At 40.3% G+C, this 24,007-nt stretch overlaps 2 protein-coding genes and 1 non-coding gene across 3 annotated transcripts in view; 2 read left to right on the top strand and 1 right to left on the bottom strand.

The window, feature by feature from the left end:
* WBP4 (WW domain binding protein 4) overlaps positions 1-10,564 on the bottom strand; it is a 30,930-nt gene extending 20,366 nt beyond the window's left edge. The window contains exons 1-7 of the mRNA XM_029210340.1: positions 10,260-10,564; positions 9,197-9,269; positions 6,722-6,784; positions 6,509-6,632; positions 2,644-2,811; positions 1,536-1,582; positions 985-1,060 (exon numbers count right to left, since the gene is read on the bottom strand). Coding sequence (XP_029066173.1) covers positions 985-1,060; positions 1,536-1,582; positions 2,644-2,811; positions 6,509-6,632; positions 6,722-6,784; positions 9,197-9,269; positions 10,260-10,261 — 553 coding nt within the window. The 5' untranslated portion in view covers positions 10,262-10,564. The remainder of the gene's footprint in view (positions 1-984; positions 1,061-1,535; positions 1,583-2,643; positions 2,812-6,508; positions 6,633-6,721; positions 6,785-9,196; positions 9,270-10,259) is intronic.
* Positions 10,565-10,786: 222 nt separating this feature from the next.
* ELF1 (E74 like ETS transcription factor 1) overlaps positions 10,787-24,007 on the top strand; it is a 104,794-nt gene continuing 91,573 nt past the window's right edge. The window contains exon 1 of the mRNA XM_029210334.1: positions 10,787-11,074. The gene's annotated coding sequence lies outside the window, so the exon portion shown is untranslated. The remainder of the gene's footprint in view (positions 11,075-24,007) is intronic.
* Positions 11,104-11,175, top strand: TRNAE-UUC. Its single transcript has one exon. It is a non-coding gene; the product is annotated as a tRNA-Glu (tRNA).

The raw sequence follows: 24,007 nt of genomic DNA, 5'->3' as shown, positions 1-24,007 counted from the left end.
GGATTCAGTACATCAAGTTTACTGAGGTAGAAGCATTGTCATCATTGGGCAAGCTGGGTATCTACTTGGAGATCAAAAGGGCCTTTTCCTCCTAAAAGACTTAATGCTATGTAGCAGTCTTTGGATAGCAGGAATTAAAAAACAAACAAACAGGGCTTCCCTCGTGGCGCAGTGGTTGAGAGTCCGCCTGCCGATGTAGGGGACACGGGTTCGTGCCCTGGTCCAGGAAGATCCCACATGCCGCGGAGCGGCTGGGCCCGTGAGCCATGGCCGCTGAGCCTGTGCGTCCGGAGCCTGTGCTCCGCAACAGGAGAGGCCACAACAGTGAGAGGCCCCGCGTACCGCAAAAAAAAAACCCAAAAACACAACAAACAAACAAAGCTCAAAGTTACACCAATACTATAGCTATTTTGGTAAATTTAATTGCAGAAGAAACCAACTATAATTACTGGCAAGACTAGTTTTATGAAATTAGATAAAATCTTAATTTGAAAAACAGATAATAATTAGGTAACAATAATTATGCATGTTTTATAAATATTTATATAACTGAAAATTATTAAATTAGTAAAAGTGAAAATTAGACAGTCTTATTAGCCACTGCTAAAATAGCTTCAGTTCTGCTTTTTAAAATAGGAGAAGGCAAGTTGAATGAGGTGATCTTCCAAGGTAATGATTATATTTCTAAAATAATCCTGATAAAAACCAATGATGGTAGAGAAAGTAAAAATGATTTTCAAAGCAAAAAAATTTGTGAATGCAGTATCACTTGAGAAGAACAACACATGGCTCAGTATATTACAGAAATCTTTTTGCCTTTCCATTGTATTAATGTTTCTAAATTATAAAAAATACATACTTGCTACAGAAATATGTTTATCACTATACTAAAATTCTCAAGTTCAGACAATTCATCAGCAGGCTAATAAGCAGTGTGAGGTACAATTTTAGACAGCTTAAGAGATAAACAAAGGTAATACGTACCCCCTGTTTCTGTATTATAATAATAGGTATAGCCATTTTCACTTAAACCTTCTACCCAAATGGTCTTCACTGCCGTCTAATGGGAGGAAAAAAACCAGCATAAACTGAAGATGTGGTTATATATTAGATAACTAAGGCAGACTCAGCCAGCCTTTCCTTTCCTCTTGACACCTGGCAATTAGGGGTGGTGGTACTGATCATGGCCAGGAAGCTTGATTTGTGTTAATCATGAGCCACCTTTCAGGGAGGGAGGGAATGCCTTGCCTCTGAAAGCCAGGAACAGTTCTTTGCAGACTGACAGGGACATGTAAATGGCAACTGACTGCAAACCAACTAATAATATTTGCCCTGCGTGGACTTTTACGGTAGACATCACTTTTCCACCACCATCCACCCTTTTAACAAAAGGACTATAGAAAGAAAGAAACAAAGGGGGTTGGGGGGACAGGGAGGCTTATCTGGAAGTAAATTTGCTTAATCAACCCTACAAAAATCCCAGAAGCCAACCACTTAAAAGAATTTAAAAAAGACTATTAATGTGCTTCAGTTACCTTTTTTAAGTTTCCTTGAAATCCTTCAGGTTTCTCCCACTGAGATGCTTAAAACAAAATATACTGCATTTGTAAAATCTTCCCCAAAAAATTTAATTTGGCAAAAAATTACAAGATATTCAACATGAATGAAACACTACGTGTCTACAGTTTAAAACATAATTGAAAAATAAAAAGAAACAACATACATCCCAGTAGTACTGTGAAGAATACATGTGAATGCTATGTAACCAAGAAGGAAGGACAGAATGAAGGATAAGAAGTTACTGGTACTTCACAAGAGTTATTAGAGCTAGGTAGGGCTTCTCTTAAAGATTTCTTGGAATTCAGGCTTGATAAATTTTGACATCTTGGGGCAGGGGAGAGTGAGAGATGGAATGAATGACTCCAAAGAGGAATAAGATGAAGAATGCAGGAATTAAAAACAAATATTGCTGAGAGCAAGAGTATATAAAGTAGGATGGTGAACAAAGTCAGCAAGGAATAGGCGCCAGAAGGGAGAAAAAATGTAATTAATAAATAATTTCTATGTAAATTTGAGAAAGACTTATAATCCCCAGCATACAATTATTTATGGTTCACTGCTGAACAACACGCACTTCACTTATGGCTCAGTGCAAACTCTCAGAGATTGTTACTATTTCTATGTCGTCAAAAACTGACTGTGATTCTAGAGATCTTAATAATTCCCATAATACTGGTAGCCCAAGGTTTTCTTCGTAATTAACTCTCTAATCTCATTTCCTACCTTCCTGACCATTCTTACCTTTTCTTCTACCCATTCCTTTAATATATGTACCACCCACCCTTTCTACTTCTTGTTCTCTTCTTTCTCCTTGTGATCTCATACACTCCTAAAAGTTAAAATATTTACAAAGCTTTATTGAGAAAATATAAAGCTATAATTTATTTGTAAGGAACCCACTATTAAGTCTTTAATTATGACCTTGAGTCACTATGAGAAGGGTACCTTTTTAAAGGGCACGTAATTTTTTTACCAGTGGCAAAAACGTAAAGTTAGTCTTTCATTGTTTATTAACTAAAAGTCCTAACACAAAACAAACTGTCAGTTATCATTCTCTACTATTTTTATGCCTAAATGACTTACCTCCTGTGATAAGATCATAATAGTAATGGTAACCCTCAGAGGTTATGCCTTCTACCCATCTGCCCTTTGAAGGGTCTTTTTTCTTTTTCTTCTTTTCTTTCTGCTGATTTGATGCAGAGGTGGGTGGCATAGTGCTGGTTACTGGTGACACACTTGGATCTGAAATTTCTGAAGAAAGATGAGAGAAGGGTGAAGTAGCTGATGTAAATTTTTTTTCCTGTTATAAAACACTAATAATTTTATTCCAATTAAAAGCCTGACAAGATTCTTTTGGGAACTTGACACGTTATTACAAAGCCTATTTAGAAAGCTAAATATGCAAGAATATAAGAATATCCTGGAGAATTGTAAAAAAGAAGTGATAAAGGGAATCTAGTCCTACTAGATATTAAAACATTCTGAAACTCTGATTAAAAAACCAATAGTGTAAAACTGATCCAGGAGTAGACAAACATATGACTGAAACACAACAGTACAGAAACAGTTCCAACTGCATATTTCTAGTATTTCTTATTAGAGAAAAAAAAATAATTTAACAAACGATGTTGGACTGACTGGTTAATTATTTGGAAAAAAGTAAATTTATTCTCCACTCCTTGCTCCTCCCATGTTTTTACATCAATATAAATTTCAGATCAAAGATATTTACAAAAAAACCAAAAAGTAAAATAATGTTAAATTTGAATGCACAGAAATTCAAATATTTGGTATGGCAAAAATAAAAACAAGAAAAACGCAAGACAGACAAATGATAAATCTTTACAACAAATATGACAGAGGATTAATGTTCCTAACAAAGATCCTTTACAAATCTAACATTCTAACACAAAAATGGGCAAAAAGGACAAAGGTACTTTAACACTTAACTTCACTAATATCCAAAGAAATGCAAATACATACAATTTTTTTTGCATTAGATCAATAATACTGAAAAGAATGAGCAATCCACAGTTAGTCAGTATGATCTATCGGATATTTACATGGGTATAAAAAATGGGTAGTTTTTATGGCTTTGCTTTTTTCCAAAGGAATAATTATTCCCAACATTAGTTAATAAAATAATTTTATTTCTAGAAAAAGTATAAATCAGCCCAACATTTGTGGAGACAGCTTGATTTCATCAGTCAATATACAAAATATATTTACACTTTAAATCTGCAATCTCACTTCTAGAAATTGAGCCTACAGAGATAAATGTGAAAACATGCCTACATAAGGGTGCTCACTGAAACATTCTTCCTAACAGTAAAAAACTCCAAGGAACCTAAATGTTAATCAGGAAGAGACTAGTTACATAAATTATGGCATTTTAATGGCATCCTATTATGGCATTTTATACCCTTTATTGAACACTTGTTACAAGTGGTCACAGTAATGAACAATTCATACCATTATGTTACTTAATTTTAGTAAAAATCGAAAGTCGTATCACTAGCAAGAGGCTATTCTGGTTGACCCCAAAGCTTGTGTTTCTAAACACTCTGTAGCCACTAAAAATAATGTGTATCTTTAATTATTTAAAAGAAAAGACGTATTTGACATATCATTTAGGGAATAAATAAAACCACCCCCAAACAGACCACAGCATAAAATGTACAGTATAACTTTATTAAAAAAATTCTAAAGATGTCTGGAGAAATCTTAAAAGCAGCTAGTTTTAAAAACTCTTTTCTTTGCCTATACTGTTTCACTTTTAAAGGAATACATATTCTATTTAGAAAACAAGGCTATTAAAAACATTTGATAGGAAAAATCCAATTAAATATAAAACACTAAGATTTATTTGCTCATAGGGCAGCATAATAGAATCTCCCGATCTACCTAATTGATGAGATGAATTTTCAACTACGTCTTTAATTCTGCAGGAATGCCTACAATCCTTTTTCCCCTTAAAATGAACATAAAGCTTTAACCTTGTAGAAATACTACTACCCCCGCCTTTTAACTAATAATGTCAAGGATATTTTAAAAGTCTGGTCACGGACTTCCCCGGTGGTGCAGTGGTTAAGAATCCGCCTGCCAATGCAGGGGAGAGGGGTTTGATCCCTTGTCTGGGAAGATCCCACATGCCACGGAGCAACTAAGCCTGTGTGTCACAGCTACTGAGCCTACGCTCTCCAGCCCATGAGCCACAACTACTGAGCCCACATGCCACAACTACTGAAGCCCGTGAGCTCTAGGGCCCACATGTCACAACTACTGAGCCTGCGTGCTGCAACTACTGAAGCCCACGCTCCGCAATAAGAGAAGCCACCACAATAAGAAGTCCTTGCATTGTAACGAAAAGTAGCCCCCACTCGCCACAACCAAAGAAAGCCTGTGTGCAGCAACGAAGACCCAACGCATCCAAAAAAAAAACTCTGGGCACAACTGTTCTTATGTGATGAGGGCAACGCCAATTAACTGTTGCTCTGCTTAAAAAGTTAATCAAAAGCAGTTTTTGTTAGAAAGTAAAGAATACTGTTCCATGTTGACTACTGCAACCATTATGCAAGATCAACAACTGAGATCTGGTTTCAGGATGATGGATTTGTCATGGAAGTAATGCTTTATAGAAAATTACCAATTTAAAGTCTAAATTCAGTGACAAGATAGATATACTCCACTTAAATAATGCCTTTTATCTGGAAATGAGTTATCCTCACACCCTCAAATTATCTACCTTCTTGCTGGCGGGCATGTGGTAAAATGGGAGCCTTCATACACTGCTGGTGAGAATGTAAACTGGTTCAACCACAGAGGAAAAGTATGGAGGTTCTTCAGAAAATTAAAAAATAGGTCTACTATACCATCCACTAATTCACGTCTGGGTATATACCCAAAGGAAATGAGACTGGATTATGAAGAGATATATACTTATTGCAGCGTTATCACAGCTAAGTTATTCATAGCTAAGATAGGAAACAGCCTAAATGCCCATCAGCAGATAAGTGGATAAAAAAAGATGTGGCATAAACACACACACACACACACACACACACACACACACAATTCAGCCATTAGAAGGGAGGATACCGTGCCATTTGCGACAACATGGATGAACCCTGAGCACATTATGCTAAGTGAAATAAGCCAGATACGGAAAGACAAATACTGTATGGTATCACCTATATGTGGAATCTAAAAAAGTCAAACTTGTAAAAGACAAAGCAAAATAGGGGATGGGGGAGTGGAGGGATAAGACTAATATTGTTTAAGGGTACAAACTTGCAATGAATAGTAAGTAAGCCAGAAGTCTAATGAACAATATAATGAACATAGACAATGATATCATACTATAATTATGTAATATGATAAATATTGCTACAATGGCAATCCCATTACAATAAATGTATCAAAGTAACACACCATGTTATATACATGTCCAATATATTCAATAAAAAAATTAAAAAGTAAAAAAAAAATCTACCTTCTAGTAGTAAAGTCACTTAATTTGTCCACACAAGGTTAATTCACTATAATTCAATTATATAAATAAACATGATTCATAGTTTTGACCATATAGATAAAGTGAACGGGGGTTATAATGCAACGCCAATTTTTTAAATGAATAGATCCATTTAGCCAAATAATTAGAATACATAAAAACTCAAGTGTCTCGGAAATGAACCGCTGACCTACGATAGAGCGAGGACTAGGAAACCCCAAGAGTAACACAGTTGTTGTGAATGGAGGTACTGAAAGATGAAGATTTAAAAACAAAACAAAAGTGCACAAGCAAAAGTCCCACAGTCTCAATAGGGCTGTGATGTACAGGCAAAGCACTAAGAGTATACCGAGTGTACAACCTCTCTATGGAAACAATAAGAGCTCACTGAGCATGACCTCTGATGTTACTTTTAAAACATTCTGGCTCCTTTTTTACCTGACTCTAAGCCAAGCCTTTTCAAATCCTCTTGGTATGCTTTCAGGGCAGCTGCCTCCATTGCAGCAAACTCCTTTGATGCCTTTTCTTCTTCCTTTGCCTTATCCAGGCTTTTCTGTTTAATCTGAGCAAGACACATACAAAAGTGAAAGCTAGATAAAGGGCTGATATTTACATAGAGAAATTGGCAAAGAAAGAAACAAACTAGATTACCTCACTGATCCTCCTTGCCACATTTTCCTTATGATTCTTTCCTCTTTCATGAAATTCAATGCTCTTGAAGATAAAAAAAAAAAAAGAAGATACAAAGGAAAACTACACATAATGTTCACAGCAAAGTAACAGTAAATATATGGAACATAACAAAATTGAATTACAATTGGCAGAAAAGATAAAAATAATTCTAATGCAAATTGGTCCTTTTTATCAAATGATGCTAAGGAACTAAACCACATTATTTATTATTATGCCCTCTGACTAGGTTTCCTTTGGTGCTTAAAATAAACTATGATGACCATATTAATAGAGAAATATACAAGGTACCCTTGATGACTAATCTAGTGAATATGATTGTAAAGAGGACTCAAACAAGACATGAAGCCAAAGGAGGAGTGGAAAAAAAAAATCTTAACTTCAAGAAACACCTCTCAACATAAAATGTCAAAACCGGCGAATCTCCAGAATTTGTACTGCTCTACTTGTCACATTAGGTAAGAGGCACAGAGAATAAGCAATGATTCTTAGAACCTTATTCTTCCAAATTGAGAGAAAAGTAGATGTTAAAAAACTCCTCCTAAATTGTAAACAAATACTATTACTATGTGGTAATGGTACAAAATGTAAAACTTCTATGCAGGGCAACCTGGCACTATCTGTCAAAATTAGGCTGCTGTAATAGGGAACAAAGAAGCTCCTTATACACTGATGATGAAAGAGCTCCAGCATATGGTGTCCAGTTTAAAAAAAAAACACCTGTGATGCACGGCAGTGTAAACAGCATGCTACCTTCTATGCGTGCTGGAATCAGAACCTGTATCTATATGCCTATAGAAACAATGGAAAATTTAAAAAGTGGTAACCTATGAGGAATGGTGGTAAATGGATGGATGGGGACAGAGTCGGTGAGTGAATGCTATTACCTATTTAACAGCCAGAATGCTCCCTAAATTACAAATGTGTTGTTGTATGCAGTAAGAAATTTCTGGTAACTTTTCAAAATAAGTTTTGTCAGTCAATTCTTATCTAACACATTTCCTGATTATTCTAAAGTACTGCTGTGAATTCCTCTTTAAAGTGTGACTTCATAAAGCAAATATTCATCCTCTATTTTTCATATGTTCGTTTCCTAAAGTTGGTTATATTACACAAAGAATATTTAAGGTCTGTTCAAAAACAAATTAATTTTGTTTCTAAAGGTTAAATCAATGTATATTAGCAATTCAAGAAGATGAAGAAAGACTATCCTAGAAGGAATTATTTACTCTGGATTGGTGGTCCCCAAACTTTTTGGCACCAGGGACTGTGGAAGACATTTTTTCCCTGGGGTGGGGGGTGGGGGGTGTTGGTTCAGGCGGTAATGTGAGTGATGGGGAGCGGCTATAAATACAGATGAAGCTTCACTTGCTCGCCCACCACTCACCTCCTGCTGGGCAGCCCGGTTCCTAACAGGCCGTGGACCAGTACCACTGGAGGCCTGGGGGTGGGGGACCCCTGCTCTAGATCACTCAAAAACACTGAATTGCTTGGATACTTCCAGGGAAGAGACTATCAGTGATTTGTGTAGCTTTTAAAATTTGTGGTTTTTTTTTTTTTTTTAGGATGGCTAAGTCAAACAAAATAGTCAAGAACTTTAGCAACTATTCAAAAAGACAAAAAAAAAGCAAGACAAAACTGAACAGAAAAAATCCTTAAACTCTTTGCAGATAATAGTAATAAATGTCTATCAAAGAAACATAACACTGTTAAAGATGGGGCTACTGTTCTTCTGTGCATCCCACTCTACCAAATAATAAGGATATGAATATACATTTAAAAGATACCCTACCGTTTATGTACTATGTACATAGAGTATGACATGCATGAGATGGGGAAAAAAACCAAAAATCAATGGTGCTTTTTGTTTCATGTCTTAAAAGCTGAATTTGGACTAAGACATACAGTAATAATGTGCTTAAAGGTTCCTATTTTCATATTCCATGACAAAGGTAACAATGTTCTTTCAAATTTAAGCATTTAGAGATATAAAGCTCTGCATCAAACATATTTAACTATCTCTAAAACAGAAAACATACAAGAAAAAGTACAATAATGTCACTTCTTTCTACATATTAAGGGCTTTCTGCTTTTACTTTTCTTTGTATACGACAACATTACAAACAGCACCATCATAACGTAGGTGTTTCATAAACATTAATGCGATTACCCACGCAATGTCCAGTTCCTTAATGTGACTGAAGGGCCACAGAGAAATAATTTGGCTTAGTACATAATCAAATTTGGGCTGATGAAAAAGAAGAAGGCTCACAGCTTTCCTACAAGGAATGCAAAGACAACAAGAATTGTTCGATGTTTTGAAAAATCAAGAGCAATGTATATGAAACTGTTTTGTAAGCTGTGAGTTTAGATCAAAAAGGAACATTTCACATGAATACAATATTATGAGAATCTTTAATAGAGAAATTATCATACAGGCCTATTGTCCGCTATCCAGCACTTGCAGTAATCACAGAATTTCTTTGGTTGGGACTTCCAGTAGTCTGCCCTGGAAAAGGAAAAACAAGTTTAAGTTTATTTACAATTTAAAAAGGTAAATTTTTGCATGATTTACAACGTCTTAAAAAGGCCGAAATATAAGCCTCTGCTACTGAATCTTGACTTGTTACACACAGCACCCTGCTTTATTATTTAGCTGACTGAAATCAGTCAACTGAAATTCTGTTGCCAGTAGAGTGGGAAAAGTCTGCAACGGATTTAAAACGTCCTTAAACAAAATAGCTTTTTAAAAAATGCCTCATTTGTTACTGTCATCAATGTGAAGAAATAAGGAACATCTTGGAGAAGATTATCTATTCTTTCCATTCCTTTCTGGCATTTTTGGAGATTACTGTTAATTGAAACATGAAGAAACTCATAAAGTTCACTTTAAATCAAGTTATTTCTACCCAAAGAACAAAACATAAGACACCTCTGGTGGGAGGCCGTGGTTCCTCTGAGACTATCAGTTAATACAGTTTGTTCTTGAGCCTCATGGCAAAAGAGAGTTAGAAAAGCCAAAGGATCCCTCGGCCGGCAAGACCAAAAAATAAAAAATAAATTCATAGGCTAACCAAGGCTGGCCGCTTCTAGTAGGCGGAGAAGGCAGCGGTGGCCGCAGCCCAACCCTACAATTTCACAATACCCCACGGTTCAAGCGCTACAGAAACCAGAAGGATGCTCTCGGCCCCCAACCGTGTAGGTGGCGGGAGCGCTCCGTCGCTTTGCGGCGGCCGTCCAACCTCCAGGGGCCGCCAGCCTCCCTCCCAGAGCCCGTGCTCCAGGCCCCCAGGGCGCTCTTCGGGGCAGCATCCCCACCCCGCCCAGAAAATGGGCCCCGCCTGTCCGCTGCCGACCCCGAGCGAGTTAAAGGAGCGTCCGTCACGCCCCCCGGCCGAGGGCGGGGGGAGAGGGGTGGTGGGGAGCGAGAGACCCGGAGGGGGAAAGGGCCGCCCGGAGAAACAAGACCTCGTTGTTTAGAGCCTGAGACCCGACTCACATGACAGGACCAGCCGCTCCGCGGGTCGCTCCGGGCCCGGCTGAGGCTCGCGTTCCCCACGCGGGGCGAGTCGGAGCCCAGCTCACCGCGAGGCCCACCGCAGCCTCCAAGCCCGGACACCTCCCTTCTTCCCTCGGACCAGTGTTCCACGGTTCCCAACTACGGGTGCCCAGACGACTCAATCCGCGTTCGAAATTTCCTCTCCTTCCCCTCCCCCTCCAGGGGCGGTACTCCCGGCTCCGGAGAGGTGGGGTTGCTATAAACGGGTTGAGGTCACGGAGAAGGGGCGAAAGCGCGACGGGACCTGAGCTGAGGGACGGGAAGCTCAAGCCTCACGTCCCCGCGTCATCCCGCCTTCTCTTTTTTTCCCTGAGATCCAGAACCTCCACCCTTCTTCTAGGCTCGCTGGCTCGTGGCCGAGGAGCTCGCGCGCCGCCTCCGCCCCGAACGCAAACAGCTGTTCCCAGAGACGTCGCCGCCCTCAACTTTGCCAACTAGTCCGCACGCACTTTGACCAGCAGAGCAGCCCGGACCTGTAGGCTGGGGGCCGTTGGCGGAGTTAAAAAAAAAAGAGGTGAAACAGCTGGTTTCGGAGCCGAGAGTCGCTTGGCTCGGCCTTGCCTCAGAACTTTCCTGAGGCGGCAGAGCGACCCAGCCCCGCCCCCCCGGACGCCCGCGCGCTCGGGTCGGGCGCGTTCCCTGGCTCGCGAGCGCGTGGGCAGCGGCGGTAGCGACTCGGGTGGCGCAGGGGCGGCGGCGGCTGGAGTGGCGGTGGGCGGTGGAGCTGGGGAAGCGGCGGCGTTTGCGCTTGTCAGGTGAGTCACCGCAGCTTCGTAGCAGCACTTCCCATATGGTCTAGCGGTTAGGATTCCTGGTTTTCACCCAGGCGGCCCGGGTTCGACTCCCGGTATGGGAATGTTGTATTTGTTTTTAGAAGTGGACAGGGGGGACTAACTCATTTTTATTTCCAGTGGCTCTGGCTCTTTTTTCCTGCCCCCTACCCCAGGTGATTTCGTGGAAAACGCGCGTTCGAGTAGTTGTTAGTGACGCCGTGAACTGGGCTGCGGCTTTGGGAGACACGAGTGCCGCGCCGGGCGGGCTGGAGGAGCGAGTGTACTCAGGGTTTCTCTGCTCCTGCCGGAGGCTGGCGGGGCTGAGCGGCGGGGAAGGAGTTTCACTTTCCCCGGGGCCGCCCTCCCGCCCCTCCGGCCCCCGGCCGTCCCTTTCCAAGCGCTCGGGAGGTGATGATTAACTCTGGCCTCGCCTTATCTGTCCCCAGTGCCCCCCTCGGGCCCACACCCTCCTCCTCGGCCGGCCCCTTCTGACGGTCCCAAGCGAAGCGGGGCGTGTTGCTCCCTGCCCTCGGCGCCCGGGAGCCCGCGCCCGGCTTGGAGCCCCGTTGTCTCGGCCGAGTGTTGACTAGAAACACCCCCGACACAAAGCAGCCCCCTGGCAGGGGAGGGGGGGACGCAGGGAGGCGCCGAGGGCTGTCCGGAGATCCTCGGTGCCCGCGGGTGCGCACTCCTGACCGCGCAGCTGCCCGCGGCAGCCGGATTGGCCGCGTGTCCACCCCGGGCTCCCGCGGCGCCCGAGCCCCGCCCCGAGGCCGGCCTGCGAGGTCATCCCAACTTGACATCGGGGGCACCGGCTGTAGTTCTCAGAAAGTACCCCAGACTCCGGAGCCACAGACTTGAGTGTTTCTGCTCGGGAAGGCCTCTGGGGAAGGGCGTCCGTCCCGTTCTCCGCCCACGTCCGCCCCCCCCCCAAAAAAAAACACACACACACGCTGTGGAGAAGAAAAATACCACTAGGATGAGATGTCTTTAAAGAAGAAATGTGACTTTCCAAAAGGGTCTAACGTTTTGAGCGCCGCGGATAGAAAATCCTGGGGTGGAGGTGGGGCTTGGAAGAGAGAAAATTGGCCGGAGACTGGGGAGGGGATGTTATAACAAAGTTTCACTGTATTTTTAAATATAGAAGCCCTGTGTTTATTACAAAGAAGGGGCAGCTGTGTCAGCAGCATGTGAGCTGTAAATGAAACAAAAGCGTTATCTTAAATGCAAGCTGAAATTAGAAAATGGGGTGAGCTCTGATGTTTAGTCTATTGGGCCTCCGGGAACAAATGAAGAAGGAAAAAGTGGCTCTTGTGGACGGGTCTCTGGTCAGTGCCATTACGCAGAGCAGAAGGATTAGTTGTTAGTATGTGCCTTCCCAAACTGTGTTTGATAGTTTTAACTGCAAAGTGAATTTTGAAATAATCTGTTAATGTGGACAGTATGATTAAGGATGAATTACTTTCACATTGTAAATAAGCTTCCACAACTAAAAATGTTTTAGATCATCTTCATTAGTTCAAATATTTGAACGTTTTCTCTACACCAAGCATCATCAGATAGTCTTGGAAGTTAACTGATGTTCAGGTTCTTCATGTTAGGAGGTTTTGGAGAGAATCCTGAATGGAGTCATATTTTGGCCCTTTTGATTAGCTGTATGACCTTGTGGTAGATCTTTCACCTTCTCTGTGCTCTGGGTTTAGAGCCATAAATTCTTGATGATACATACCACTCACAAACTTGAGAGTTAAAAGAATTGTTGAGCAATTCTTGTGTCGGTAATAAGAGTGGAAAAGTTTCATTTAAATAGAGGATCGGGTCATTGTTCAGAAACCATTTACTAAAGAATTAGGCCTGAGTGTGGAAGGAAGGAAAGATCCTTCTGCCTTAATTGCCTTCAGAAGAGCTTCAATCTTGACCTCGCATTTTGTGACGACTTGGTATCAAATTGTGCTAAAATGGATGTGATTTTCAACTGAGCACCCGGTATAATTGCAAATAGCTTTATATATAGTTGAAGGTATGCTGAGAGGGGTAGTTTGGTGACAATATATCTGTCCGAGACATAGACTTATATATTGTTGTGTACCAGGCACAGTTGGCTAGGGCAGCATCTGAGTTGCAGAATTCCTTCAAGAGCACATAGGTGAGAAGTCACTTCTACTCAGGGAAGAGGACTAGAGACCAGACAAGGAAGGGAGAGTGTTTGCCCTGGACCTTGAAGAACGGGTTGGATTTCTCCTGGTGGGGAATGTGTATCAGAAAGCTGAGGTTGGGGCAACAAGTGTGAGGCTGGCTAGTAGCCTGGCAGGGTGGGAGCACACAGTGCCTGGAGGGAGAGCCATGGGGGTCAAGTTGGGATGGTAAAAAGGGAATTTTAACTGGATAAATTTTGACTAGGTAACAAGTTGTTTTATGGCATTTATGTCACTAGACTTTTTAAAACATTTTGCGTCTCTTTGAAGAAACTGAATATAGCATAATATGTGAAAAATTCTTTTTTTATGAGTCAAACAATATAGAAACATGTAGAATATTTTGTGCCCATGGGTTTCATTTTAGCAATTAGATATTAATTTTTAACCAATGGAGTGGAGAAAATCAATTAACATTTAAAAGAATGAAATCTAGATTTAGATTATGAGAATGATCTGCAACTGTATTCTTACTGGAAATAGTCTAAGACAGAGCTGCTAGTTACTGTCGGTGAAGCATACACCTTAAATTGGTCAGGACTAGGTGATAACTTTGTAAGGATTCATTCATACGCTTGTGCCTTGCTTCCAAAACACCATTGGTAGTCATGTTTTACATGTTCTCTCTTGAGCCACAAAATAAAGTGATACTAAATGAGTGGTGTGGATTACCCAAATAGTCTCTTTACTATTTGTTACTATTAGGTGCAGCTAGAAGATGTACGACAGTTCAGTAAACGTTTGCATAGATGAACACCTGTACGTAAAGAAATATAAGGGTTGGGAAAATGACGATGGCATTTTAAAATCCAAAGACTTTACCGTGGTCTCTGAGCCTAACATTGTCTAGCCTCTACTTGGGTCCTCAACGCCACCTCCTCCCTCCTCTCCCTTTTCATTGTACTTTAGCTGCACTGGCTTCTTGCTTTTTGTTCCTTGAATGTGCCATACTTGTTCTTTTCTCAGTCTTATGTCTTGCTGTTTCCACTGCCTGCAGTATTCCCCCTCCAGCTCTGCACATCTCACTCCTGTCAGCGTTACCTTATCAGAGAGGCCTTTCTGTCTACCCTCACTAGAGACTCCCTTTTCTGGTTACTGTCTGGTTACTTTATGCTGCTTTATTTTCTTCTTTTGCTTATCTGAAATAAACATGTTTGTTCCTGTTTATTTCTTGTCTTATTCTACTAGAATATAAGTTCCGTGAGAGTAAGGATACTGTGTAGTGAGATCACTCTTGTTCTGTAAGAGTCAAACAGTAATGAAGAAGTTGGTACCGTCATAGGTTGCTGGGGGAAATGTAAAATGGTGCAGCCACTTTGGGAAACTGTTTGGCAGTTCTCTCAAAATGTTAAACATAGAGTTGCCATGTGACCCAGCAGTTCCACTCCTAGATGTATACCCTAGACAGATGAAAACATGTCCATGCAAGAACTTGTACACAATTGTTTATAGCAGCATTCATAAGCAGAAAGTGACAGATAACCCTAATGTCTGTCAACTGAGGAATGAATGAATAGAATGCAGTGTACCCATACAATCAAATATTTTTTGGCAATAAAAAGGGATGAAGTACTGATATATACCACAGCATGGATCAGTCTCAAGAACATTATGCTAAACAAAAGAAGCCAGGTTCAAAAGACCACATTTTGTATGAGTCCATTTATATGAAATGCCCAGAATAGACAAATCTGTAGAGAAAGAGGATAGATTATGGTTGCCTAGGATTGGCCGGGGTGGGGGAGGACGACATGGGGACGGGAAGTGATTGCTAATGTAGGTACAAGGTTTCTTTTTAGGGTGATTAAAGTGTCCTAAAATTACATTATGATGATTGTTGCACAACTCTGTAAATATACTAAAAAACATTGAGTTCTACTCTTTGTGTGGGTGAACTTCATGGTATGTAAATTATATCTCAGCAAAACTGTTAAAAAAAGATCGAGGCAATCAAAAGATATAGAATATTTGGTCTACATTTTATGTTTATCATTTGGATATTAAATATTTAAAAATAATAATGGAATGATTTAACACTGCAACTCTAGCTCCTAGATAGTCCAGGAATGTAGCAAGAGCTCAGTAGATAACAGACGAAGGAGGTTGAAGTATACAGATAATTATGATACAGTGCATAGTGTGATAAATGCTTAGAGGAGACTAAGCCAAGGGTTACAAGGGTTTGAAGGTCTCTAAAATGTCACATCTGGGTTTGTGTGAAGAGAATGGGGAAAGGCCTCTAGGAGGCAGCATTTGAGATTGGCTTGGAAGGCTGCTTATGCTTTGCTGGTGGAGATGATTGAGCGGGAGACAAGGCTATATATAAGAAGGAAGCAAGCAGGAACAGAGGTCCCTAAACAGTTGCTAGCACATTTTGGCTGAGCTGAGAGTACAAATAGTATAGGAATGGACCAGTAGTAGTAGTAGTAGTGTAGTAGTATAGTGTAAGAGTGCAAGAATAGGCTACGGTCTGTAGCAGACAATGTCAGTGCTGGCAGATCTCCTCTGATGTCTTTTTATCATCCCTCCCAACCCCTAGTGTGCTTCTGATGGCTCATACTTGGGAAGAGTTGTATCCCTTGCTGGCCGAGAGCTGGAAGTACCTGGGGGTTTATCCCCCTTCCCCTAATAGCTCTCAACCCGAGACTGTCCTGTCAGGAGAATATCTTTGGAGCAGGGACTTTGACTTTTCCCCCCGTTCTGTATCATCAGCACTTGGGGCAGTGCTTGGCACTTGTTGAGCATTCAGAAAATATTTGAATGAATGAATGAATGAATGAAAACCAGGAAGTTGCAAGGTATATTCAAAGTGAAGTTTATTTCCTAAATCCCCTTGACTCTTGCAGAGCACTTAGGAGATTTTGGAAGGTTCTGATTGTGAAGGTCCTTGAATTTTGGAGTAAGGAGTTTACTTAGCTAAAAGAAGGAATTTCTGGTAATATGATGTGTGTTTTAATGAAATTAATTTGGCAGTAGTGTGCAGGATGAACTGGGGGATGGAAGGGTTGTGTCTGTGGTGTCCACACTGACCGAGGCTGGGGGGTCTTCTGCAGTACAGTAATAATCTAACAACTCTCCTTGCCTCTAGTGTCTCCCTAAATAGGGTGGTGGCAAAAGAATATAAAGGATTAAATAGAAGAGGTGCATTGAAGGAAAAATTTAAGATGTCAGGAGTATAAATACTCCTCAAAGAAATAGGGAAGTTAGGAAGCATAGATTTTTTTTGGAAAGGACAATTTTTGCGATTGTTGGCCAGACAGTAAATTATTATTGTCCACCAGTGTGTGTGTGTGTGTGTGTGTGTGTGTGTGTGTGTGTGTGTGTCTGTCTGTCTGTCTTTTTGATCACTGAAATTGTACCTTGAATTCAGAGACAAAATTAAGACTGTGAGACTGCCACCCTGTGGACAATATAACTTAGAACTGAAATCCTCAAAAATTATAATAAAACTTGATCCACTTGAAATTAACTATTATAGAACTGATTATGGTTCTTCCATATTGGTATATGTGGTTATGCTCATTAAATAGAAAGTTGAAATTAGTTTTTTTTCTGAACTTTTTCTGGGGCTTTTAAATAAACGGAATTTAAATGAAATCAGTAGCTTTAAAACGTTGCAAAGAAATTCAGGAATGCCTTTTAGATGGCATACTTCTTTCTCTAGAAATTTCTTATCAAAGAGTGTGTTTTTTAAAACATGGTGGCATGTATGCCTGTTGTAAGGTGGTACCTTTTTCTTGTACTTTTTATCCTATTTTATACATATGTCCTTGAGAGTTATATTTCTTGAAAAATATGTGAGGACTTCCCTGGTGGCACAGTGGTTAAGAATCGCCAGCCAATGCAGGAGACATGGGTTCGAGCCCTGGTCCTGGAAGATCCCACGTGGTGTGGAGCAACTAAGCCCGTGCACCACAACTACTGAGCCTGTGCTCTAGAGCCCGCGAGCCACAACTACTGAGCCCGCATGCCACAACTACTGAAGCCCACGGCCCTAGAGCCTGCGCTCCGCAACAAGAGAAGCCACCACAATGAGAAGCCCATGCACCGCAACAAAGAGTAGCTCCCACTCACCGTAACTAGAGAAAGCCCGCGCGCAGCAACGAAGATGCAACGCAGCCAAAATAATTAAAAAATAATAGAAACACTTGTTTTGAAGAAAATAAATATTTAAAAAAGAGAAAAATATGTGACAGTGTACCACATCATTTTTTTCCTCCTAAGTGAAAGTGGCTTTCCCTTCCCATTTTTATAGAGTAGGATTCTATTGTTAGAAATTCGCCATGCTTTGAAGAATTGCCTTCATTGTATTTTTGTAAATAACTTGGCTTTTATTACAGGTTATTTTTTTAGAAGGGCAGTCTGCTCACAAATTAAACTGGTAAACTAGCTTGAATCAAAATGAAATTGTGGGTGTGAAAAAATTGCTCTCTGCAACTCAGGAAATGGTTTTGTCTAGAACTCTGCAGAATAAAACTTTCCCAGCGGATGAGCTGCTTACAGCCTAATGTTGTAAATGGCTTACACGCTTGTTTTCCCTGAGGAGTCTGGAGGGGTGGGGTCGCCATTTAGCGCTGGAAGTTTGTGTTAGCGGTAAAGCAGAAGTGGGCTGAAGCCCCATTCTGAGATCACAGTCATGCATCCTTTCTGAATGTGATATCCAGGATGAGGAAGAGAATGAATGGCGCATCTACTGAACCCCTACCCCCTTCACTTTAGGCACCTTATGTTTTGGTCATGGAGAGATTTTCAAATATAATGTTAATGGTTTAAAATATTCAAATATTTCTGAGTTATTTTTCTCGGAAGTGTAGCATGACAAACATGATAATAGACTTTCAATATTAGGTTTTGTTTAACCTTTTCAAAGTAAATAGATGAGATTGTGACTTTTCTGAACTATTTTTTCCTACATTTATATCTTATATTCCACAGTTTATGTATACTGTGTGATTTGAAGTAGACTATTAATGGTGAAAATGCAAATGCTTATCTAGGTCTGCAAGGTACATTGCCATATAAAAAACAGTATTATTTAGGTACTGTTTAAGGAAAGTAACTTTCAAAATACTTCATGGTCTATTTGCTCCTTTCCTAAGTATTGGGACAAAGAGCCAGTAAAATTAGAGGTATATTTCTGTTTTCTAACCTTCTTTAATGGTTTAACTATCATATCATTTTTAAAACTATGGAATTGAACTTATATAAAGACATTTTTAGCTTAATATTTAGCCTGCACTTAAACTTTGTTATCACGTGGTATCTGCCTTTTTAATGCTAGAATGGTGATTCTTTTAGGATTAATGGTAGTTAGTGTTCCCTTTTACTTTCCAAGCATGGGTTCATTTTCATAACTAAGTATAAAACATTTTGTTCTTTGAAAAATAATTCCAGCATAGATGACTTGAATTTTGATAATAACAATAACAACTGTCTCATGAGTTTTGTGTGTCTGTTGGGTGTGTGTTTACAAATCATAATAGGTCTTTTATTTTAGAATGCAAACTATTCACTATTAAATAAATAACTTTGATTTGAACCTTTTTTTTTTTTTTTTGGCTTTATTTTAGATGTCTAGGGAGGTACTTAGCCTAGTGACTTCTAGATCCAGAGGGTCTTCTAGATAGTCTTAAATATTGTAGTTCAATCTTTTAAAGTTTCTTTTGGGTTCAAAATCCCAAGATCAGGATACATTTCCGATTTAGGATGTGTTGATATATTGCTTTGTGTGAAGCTTTTTATCTGTTTCCAGATTTAATTAAACACTTAATTCAAGTTTTCAAGGTTGTAATGGGATTTGTTTTGCCCCATCTGTGCTTATCACTGATACCTTCCTATGCCAAGGGACCCAGTGACCCTATTACCTGGGAAGGATGGGGCCCTGCCACTGAGTCATCCCCTGAGTAGGGCAGGCACTGACCCAGTCGCAGAGCTGAAGTGGAAAGGAAGAGTATGACGGGAAGGGTCTGTCCCAGAAAACAGGTGGCAGGTAGGGGGAGGGGAAGCATCCTGATGGAAGGCCGAACATAGGCTTAAGGAATTCAAAACTTCTTGCAGGCAGTTGGCATCAGGAAATTTCAGATATGAGAGGGAATGCCTTTGCATTATTTATTCTCCCTGTTTTTTTTTTGCCCTTTCACATGAACCACAATTGTTTTTTAATTAACTGATTTATTTTTTTGGCTGCGTTAGGTCTTCGTTGCTGTGCGTGGGTTTTCTCTAGTTGTGGCGAGTGGGGGCTACTCTTTGTTGCGTTGCACGGGCTTTTCATTGCAGTGGCTTCTCTTGTCGCGGAGCACGGACTCTAGGCATGCGGGCTTCAGTAGTTGCAGCACGCGAGCTCAGTAGTTGTGGCTCGCGGGCTCTAGAGCGCAGGCTCAGTAGTTGTGGCGCACAGGCTTAGTTGCTCCGCGGCATGTGGGATCTTCCCGGACGAGGGATCGAACCCATGTCCCCTGCATTGACAGGTGGATTCTTAACCACTGCGCCACCAGGGAAGTCCCCTGAACCACAATTTTATTGTCCCTTAAATCCTGCTTTGAAAGACTGTTTCTTCTTTTCTATTTTCAATACCTTCTAGAATTGTCTTTTGCTACTTCATGGAGCATATTTTAAGAGGGCTTTTTACAAGTTTGTAGGAAAAAGAAAGCACATAAAGTTTAAATAAAAGTAAATCTGCCACCTCACGCTCATTAGGATAGCTACTATCAAAAAAACCCAAAAAACAAAAAACCAAATAACAAGAGTTGGTGAGGATTTGAGGAAATTAGAGCCCTTGTGTTCTGTTCATAGGAATGTAAAATGGTACAACCACTACGGAAAACAGTTTGGTGGTTCTTCGGAAAATTAGAAATAGAATTACCAAATGATCCAGCAATTCTATTTCTAGCTATATACCCCAAAGAATTAAAAGCAGTCTCAAAGAGATGCTGTACACCCATGTTCTTAGTAGCATTATTTACAGTAGCGAAAAGGTGGAAGTAACCTAAGTGTCCATAAGTGGATAAATGGATAAACAAAATGTGGCATACACTTACATGGGAATATTTTTCAGCCTTAAAGAGGAGGGAAATTCCGACACGTGCTACAACATGAATGAACTTGGAGAACATTATGCTAAGTGAAATAAACCAGTCACAAAAAGACAAATACTGCCATGATTCCACTTACATGTGGTAACTAGAGTAGTCAGAATCATAGAGACAGCAGTAGAATGTTGATTGCCAGGAGCTGGGGAGAGGAGGAATAGGGAGTCACTTAATGGATACAGAGTTTCAGTTTTGCAAGATAAAATGAATTCTGGAGATTGGTTGCAAAACAATATGAATGTATTTGTTACTACTAAACTGTACACTTCAGTGATTAATTTTACCATAATTTTTTTAAAAGGAAAATTTGTATTTGGATATGCAAATTGTAAGAGAGTAAAAAGCATCTGTAAGGAGATTGAAGTTACTTGATTTGGTCAATATTTAGATGCTTGGGATGTAACAATGAAAAAATCAGACAAGATCCTCATGAAGCCTACCTCTTAGTGGGAAAGATAGACATTGATTGAACAAGTAAGAAGTGTGTTTGAGTGTTGACATGCAGAACAGGGAGACAACTAACGAGTAGGTGGAAAGGCGGCTGTAGTGAAAAGGCTTCCCTAAGGAAATGACATTGAAGTGGGATTTGAAGGATGGGTAAGCACTGGCTAGGAGAAAGAGAGGGATGGTAAGTGATGGGAGGCTGAGGGAGTAGCATTATGGAAATGAGGAAAGAAAGGGTATTATGCTTTGGAAAATGGAAGAAGGTGCTGAGGGCTTAATGTGAAATGTGATGGGAGATGAGGATGGCAAGTATCAGACCATATAAGGCATTGTAGGTCATGTTAAGGATTTTGAGTTTTACCTTAAACAGAGTGGTTAGACATTGCTGTGTTTCAAGCCAGGGAGTATGGAGGTGAAATGGAGTGGAAGTAAGAAAAAAAAAAAAAATGTCTTTTTATACAGTGTACCCTTTAAATGTAAATTACCTCCTTAATCTGGTGCTTGAATGTCAGAAGGAAAAGTGGTTCAGTTACGTTTATTCAGATGATATATTGGTTGCCAGTGTGGCCTGCTAATGTGGTAAGATGTACTTAAAGGGTGAATTTAAGGGAATTGTCAAGGGTAATTGAGTAGAGGCGATTTTTACCTTTATATTCTGACTTGTTAGTTGAAACCGTAGAAATGGATGAGTTTGCCAAAGGGAGAGTCTGGAGTGAAAAGAGGCTTTTCAACGGAACCTTTAGGACATCCAGTGTTCAGTCATGAGATAGAGGAAGTGGGGCAGAGAAAGCTGAGCAAGAGTAGTGCAGCATTGGGGGAAAACCAGGAATGAGACTTACGAGTCTAACAAAACAAGCTCTGAAAGTGTTAATTGGGTTTAGCCCAGTGTGGTCATTGACCTTAGTTAGAAGAGATTTAGTGGCATAGTACAGGCAGGATTAGATTAGATAGACGAGAATGAGTCAAAGAATGGGTGGGAAATGAAGAAATGGAGTATAGACAAATCTTTGAGGAAGGTTGGCTGTGAAGGGAGTGAGAAAGGATGGTAGAAGAGATTGAGGTGTATGTGACAGTTGGGGTGTCAAATAACGGAAGCTTTTTTTTTTTAAAAGAAAAGCTTGAATTAAAATAAAAATCTTCTTTAGATCTGTGAAATATTTGAAAAATGTATTACACACGTTGCTGATTCCCTAAATAGGATCTACTGAATACAGATGTGAACCCATTGACTTAATCTAGATATGGTATTGTGGGACTGTGTACACACAGGTGCAATCAGACCTGCCTGGTGAGGTACAAAGGTCTGTTTGTCACTATACTAATTTCTGGTCATCTGGGCAGTAAATATTGCAGAATCCTGGGTTCACTTAAGACCAACTAATTTGAGTCTTTGGTGTAGGACTCAGAAGTGTTTGTGTGTGTGTGTCTTTAGATGATTCTTATGCATCTGTTCTGTGGACTGTCTTTGGAGAATCATCCCAAGAATGTTTTACTTTGAAGTCTTCTGAATCCTTTTTTTAAAAAAAAAAAACATTTATTTATTTGTTTATTTTGACTGCACCGGGTCTTAGTTGAGGCATGCAGGATCTTAGTTGCGGCATGCCTGTGGGATCTAGCTCCCTGACCAGGGATCGAACCGGGTCCCCTGCATTGGGAAGGCGAAGTCTTACCCACTGGACCACCAGGGAAGTCCCTGAATGCTTTTTAATAGCTCTATCGTGAGGATTAAATGAGGTATGTATGTCAAGCACTTAGCAAGGAAAGATTTTCATAATTTTGTCTGCCTGTATGATTGGAGTAGTGGTAAAGTGTTTTTGTTTTTTAGCATGAACCGAGCTTGATCTTTTTTCCTGACTGTAAGGGTAATACACATGTCCCCCCCGCACCCCCCCTCCACCCCACTGTAAGTCCTTCTTTAGCCACTTTTCATACTTCTTCTCTCCTCCCTGCTCTCTAAGGGCCATGGTGCTTCCTCCTATTGCCTTGCCTTTGTTCACTCCTACAACTTCCTCTGCTGATAGTACTCTGCCCCAGCCTTTTACATGACTGCCACCTTATCATTCAGGTCTCAAAGCAGCTGTCATGTTTTCTGAGAGGCCTTCCCTTATCTAAAGTAAGTTTTATTGGTCACCCTTTGTCACTTTGTTGATTTCCTTCATATGTGGGCAGGGACTATGTTCAAATTGTTTACTTGAGTCCACAGGTAAACTGACTATATTCTGAGTCTACAGAAGAGTGCCAGGCACATAGAAGCTACTTAAATACCAAATATCACAGACGAATAATACAAATCATAAAAATTTTACTAATGGGCACAAGTACTGTTAGCTTTCAGTTGATCATTACTTCAGACACTGAAATGTGGACCATATATGTATAAATGTCAATTGTGCAGTGATACATACTGTTTCCTGACTTGCATATTTCATGTAAATATATTGTGGAGATTTTTTTTTGGTACACTGTTTTATATAGATAATCATTCTTAACAGCTGAATAATATGGTACGCTCCATATAATGAGATATGGTTTCTGTGACACCTAATTTATTTAACAGTTTGTTTTCAGTTTTTTACTGCTTTGAACGATGGTACTGAATTTCTCTCTGTATCTTTGTATATGTTATTTGTTTTGTTAGAATAAATTACTGAGACTGAAAAGGTACATAAAGACCTTTTGGGGACTTCCCTGGTAGTCCAGTAGTTAAGAATCCACCTTCCAGTGCATGGGATGAAGGTTTGAGCCTTGGTCATGGAACTAAGATCCCTCATGCCGCAGGGCAACTAAGCCCTCACGCCATAGCTAGTGAGCCTGAGTGCTGCAACTACAAAGCCCGTGCTCTCTGGAGCCTGTGTGCCACAACTAGAGAGAAGCCCGAGTGCTGCATTGAAGAGCCCACGCGCCGTAACAAAAGATCCCGCGTGCCGGAACTAAGACTGGACACAGCCAATAAATAAATAAATCTTTAAAAAATATAAGTTAAATGGATTAAAAAAAAGACCTTTTGGTTGTGAAATTGCCTCTGGAATGCTATTCTTATACTCTCAAAAATAGAGTATGAGACCATTTATTTCCCCATACCCTCTCTAATCATTTTACTTTTTGCTAATAGGTGAAAAATGGTATTGTTTCTCTGCTCTGAGGTTGTGAGAATGAACATCTCTTGTATTTGGCCACATTTTGTGAAG

The sequence above is a fragment of the Monodon monoceros genome, unplaced genomic scaffold, assembly GCF_005190385.1.
Source record: "Monodon monoceros isolate NGI ecotype Baffin Bay Population unplaced genomic scaffold, NGI_Narwhal_1 Super_Scaffold_8, whole genome shotgun sequence".
Lineage (NCBI taxonomy): Eukaryota > Metazoa > Chordata > Mammalia > Artiodactyla > Monodontidae > Monodon > Monodon monoceros.
Note: the sequence above shows the minus strand (reverse complement) of the source record. Positions and strands in the feature narration are given on the sequence as shown.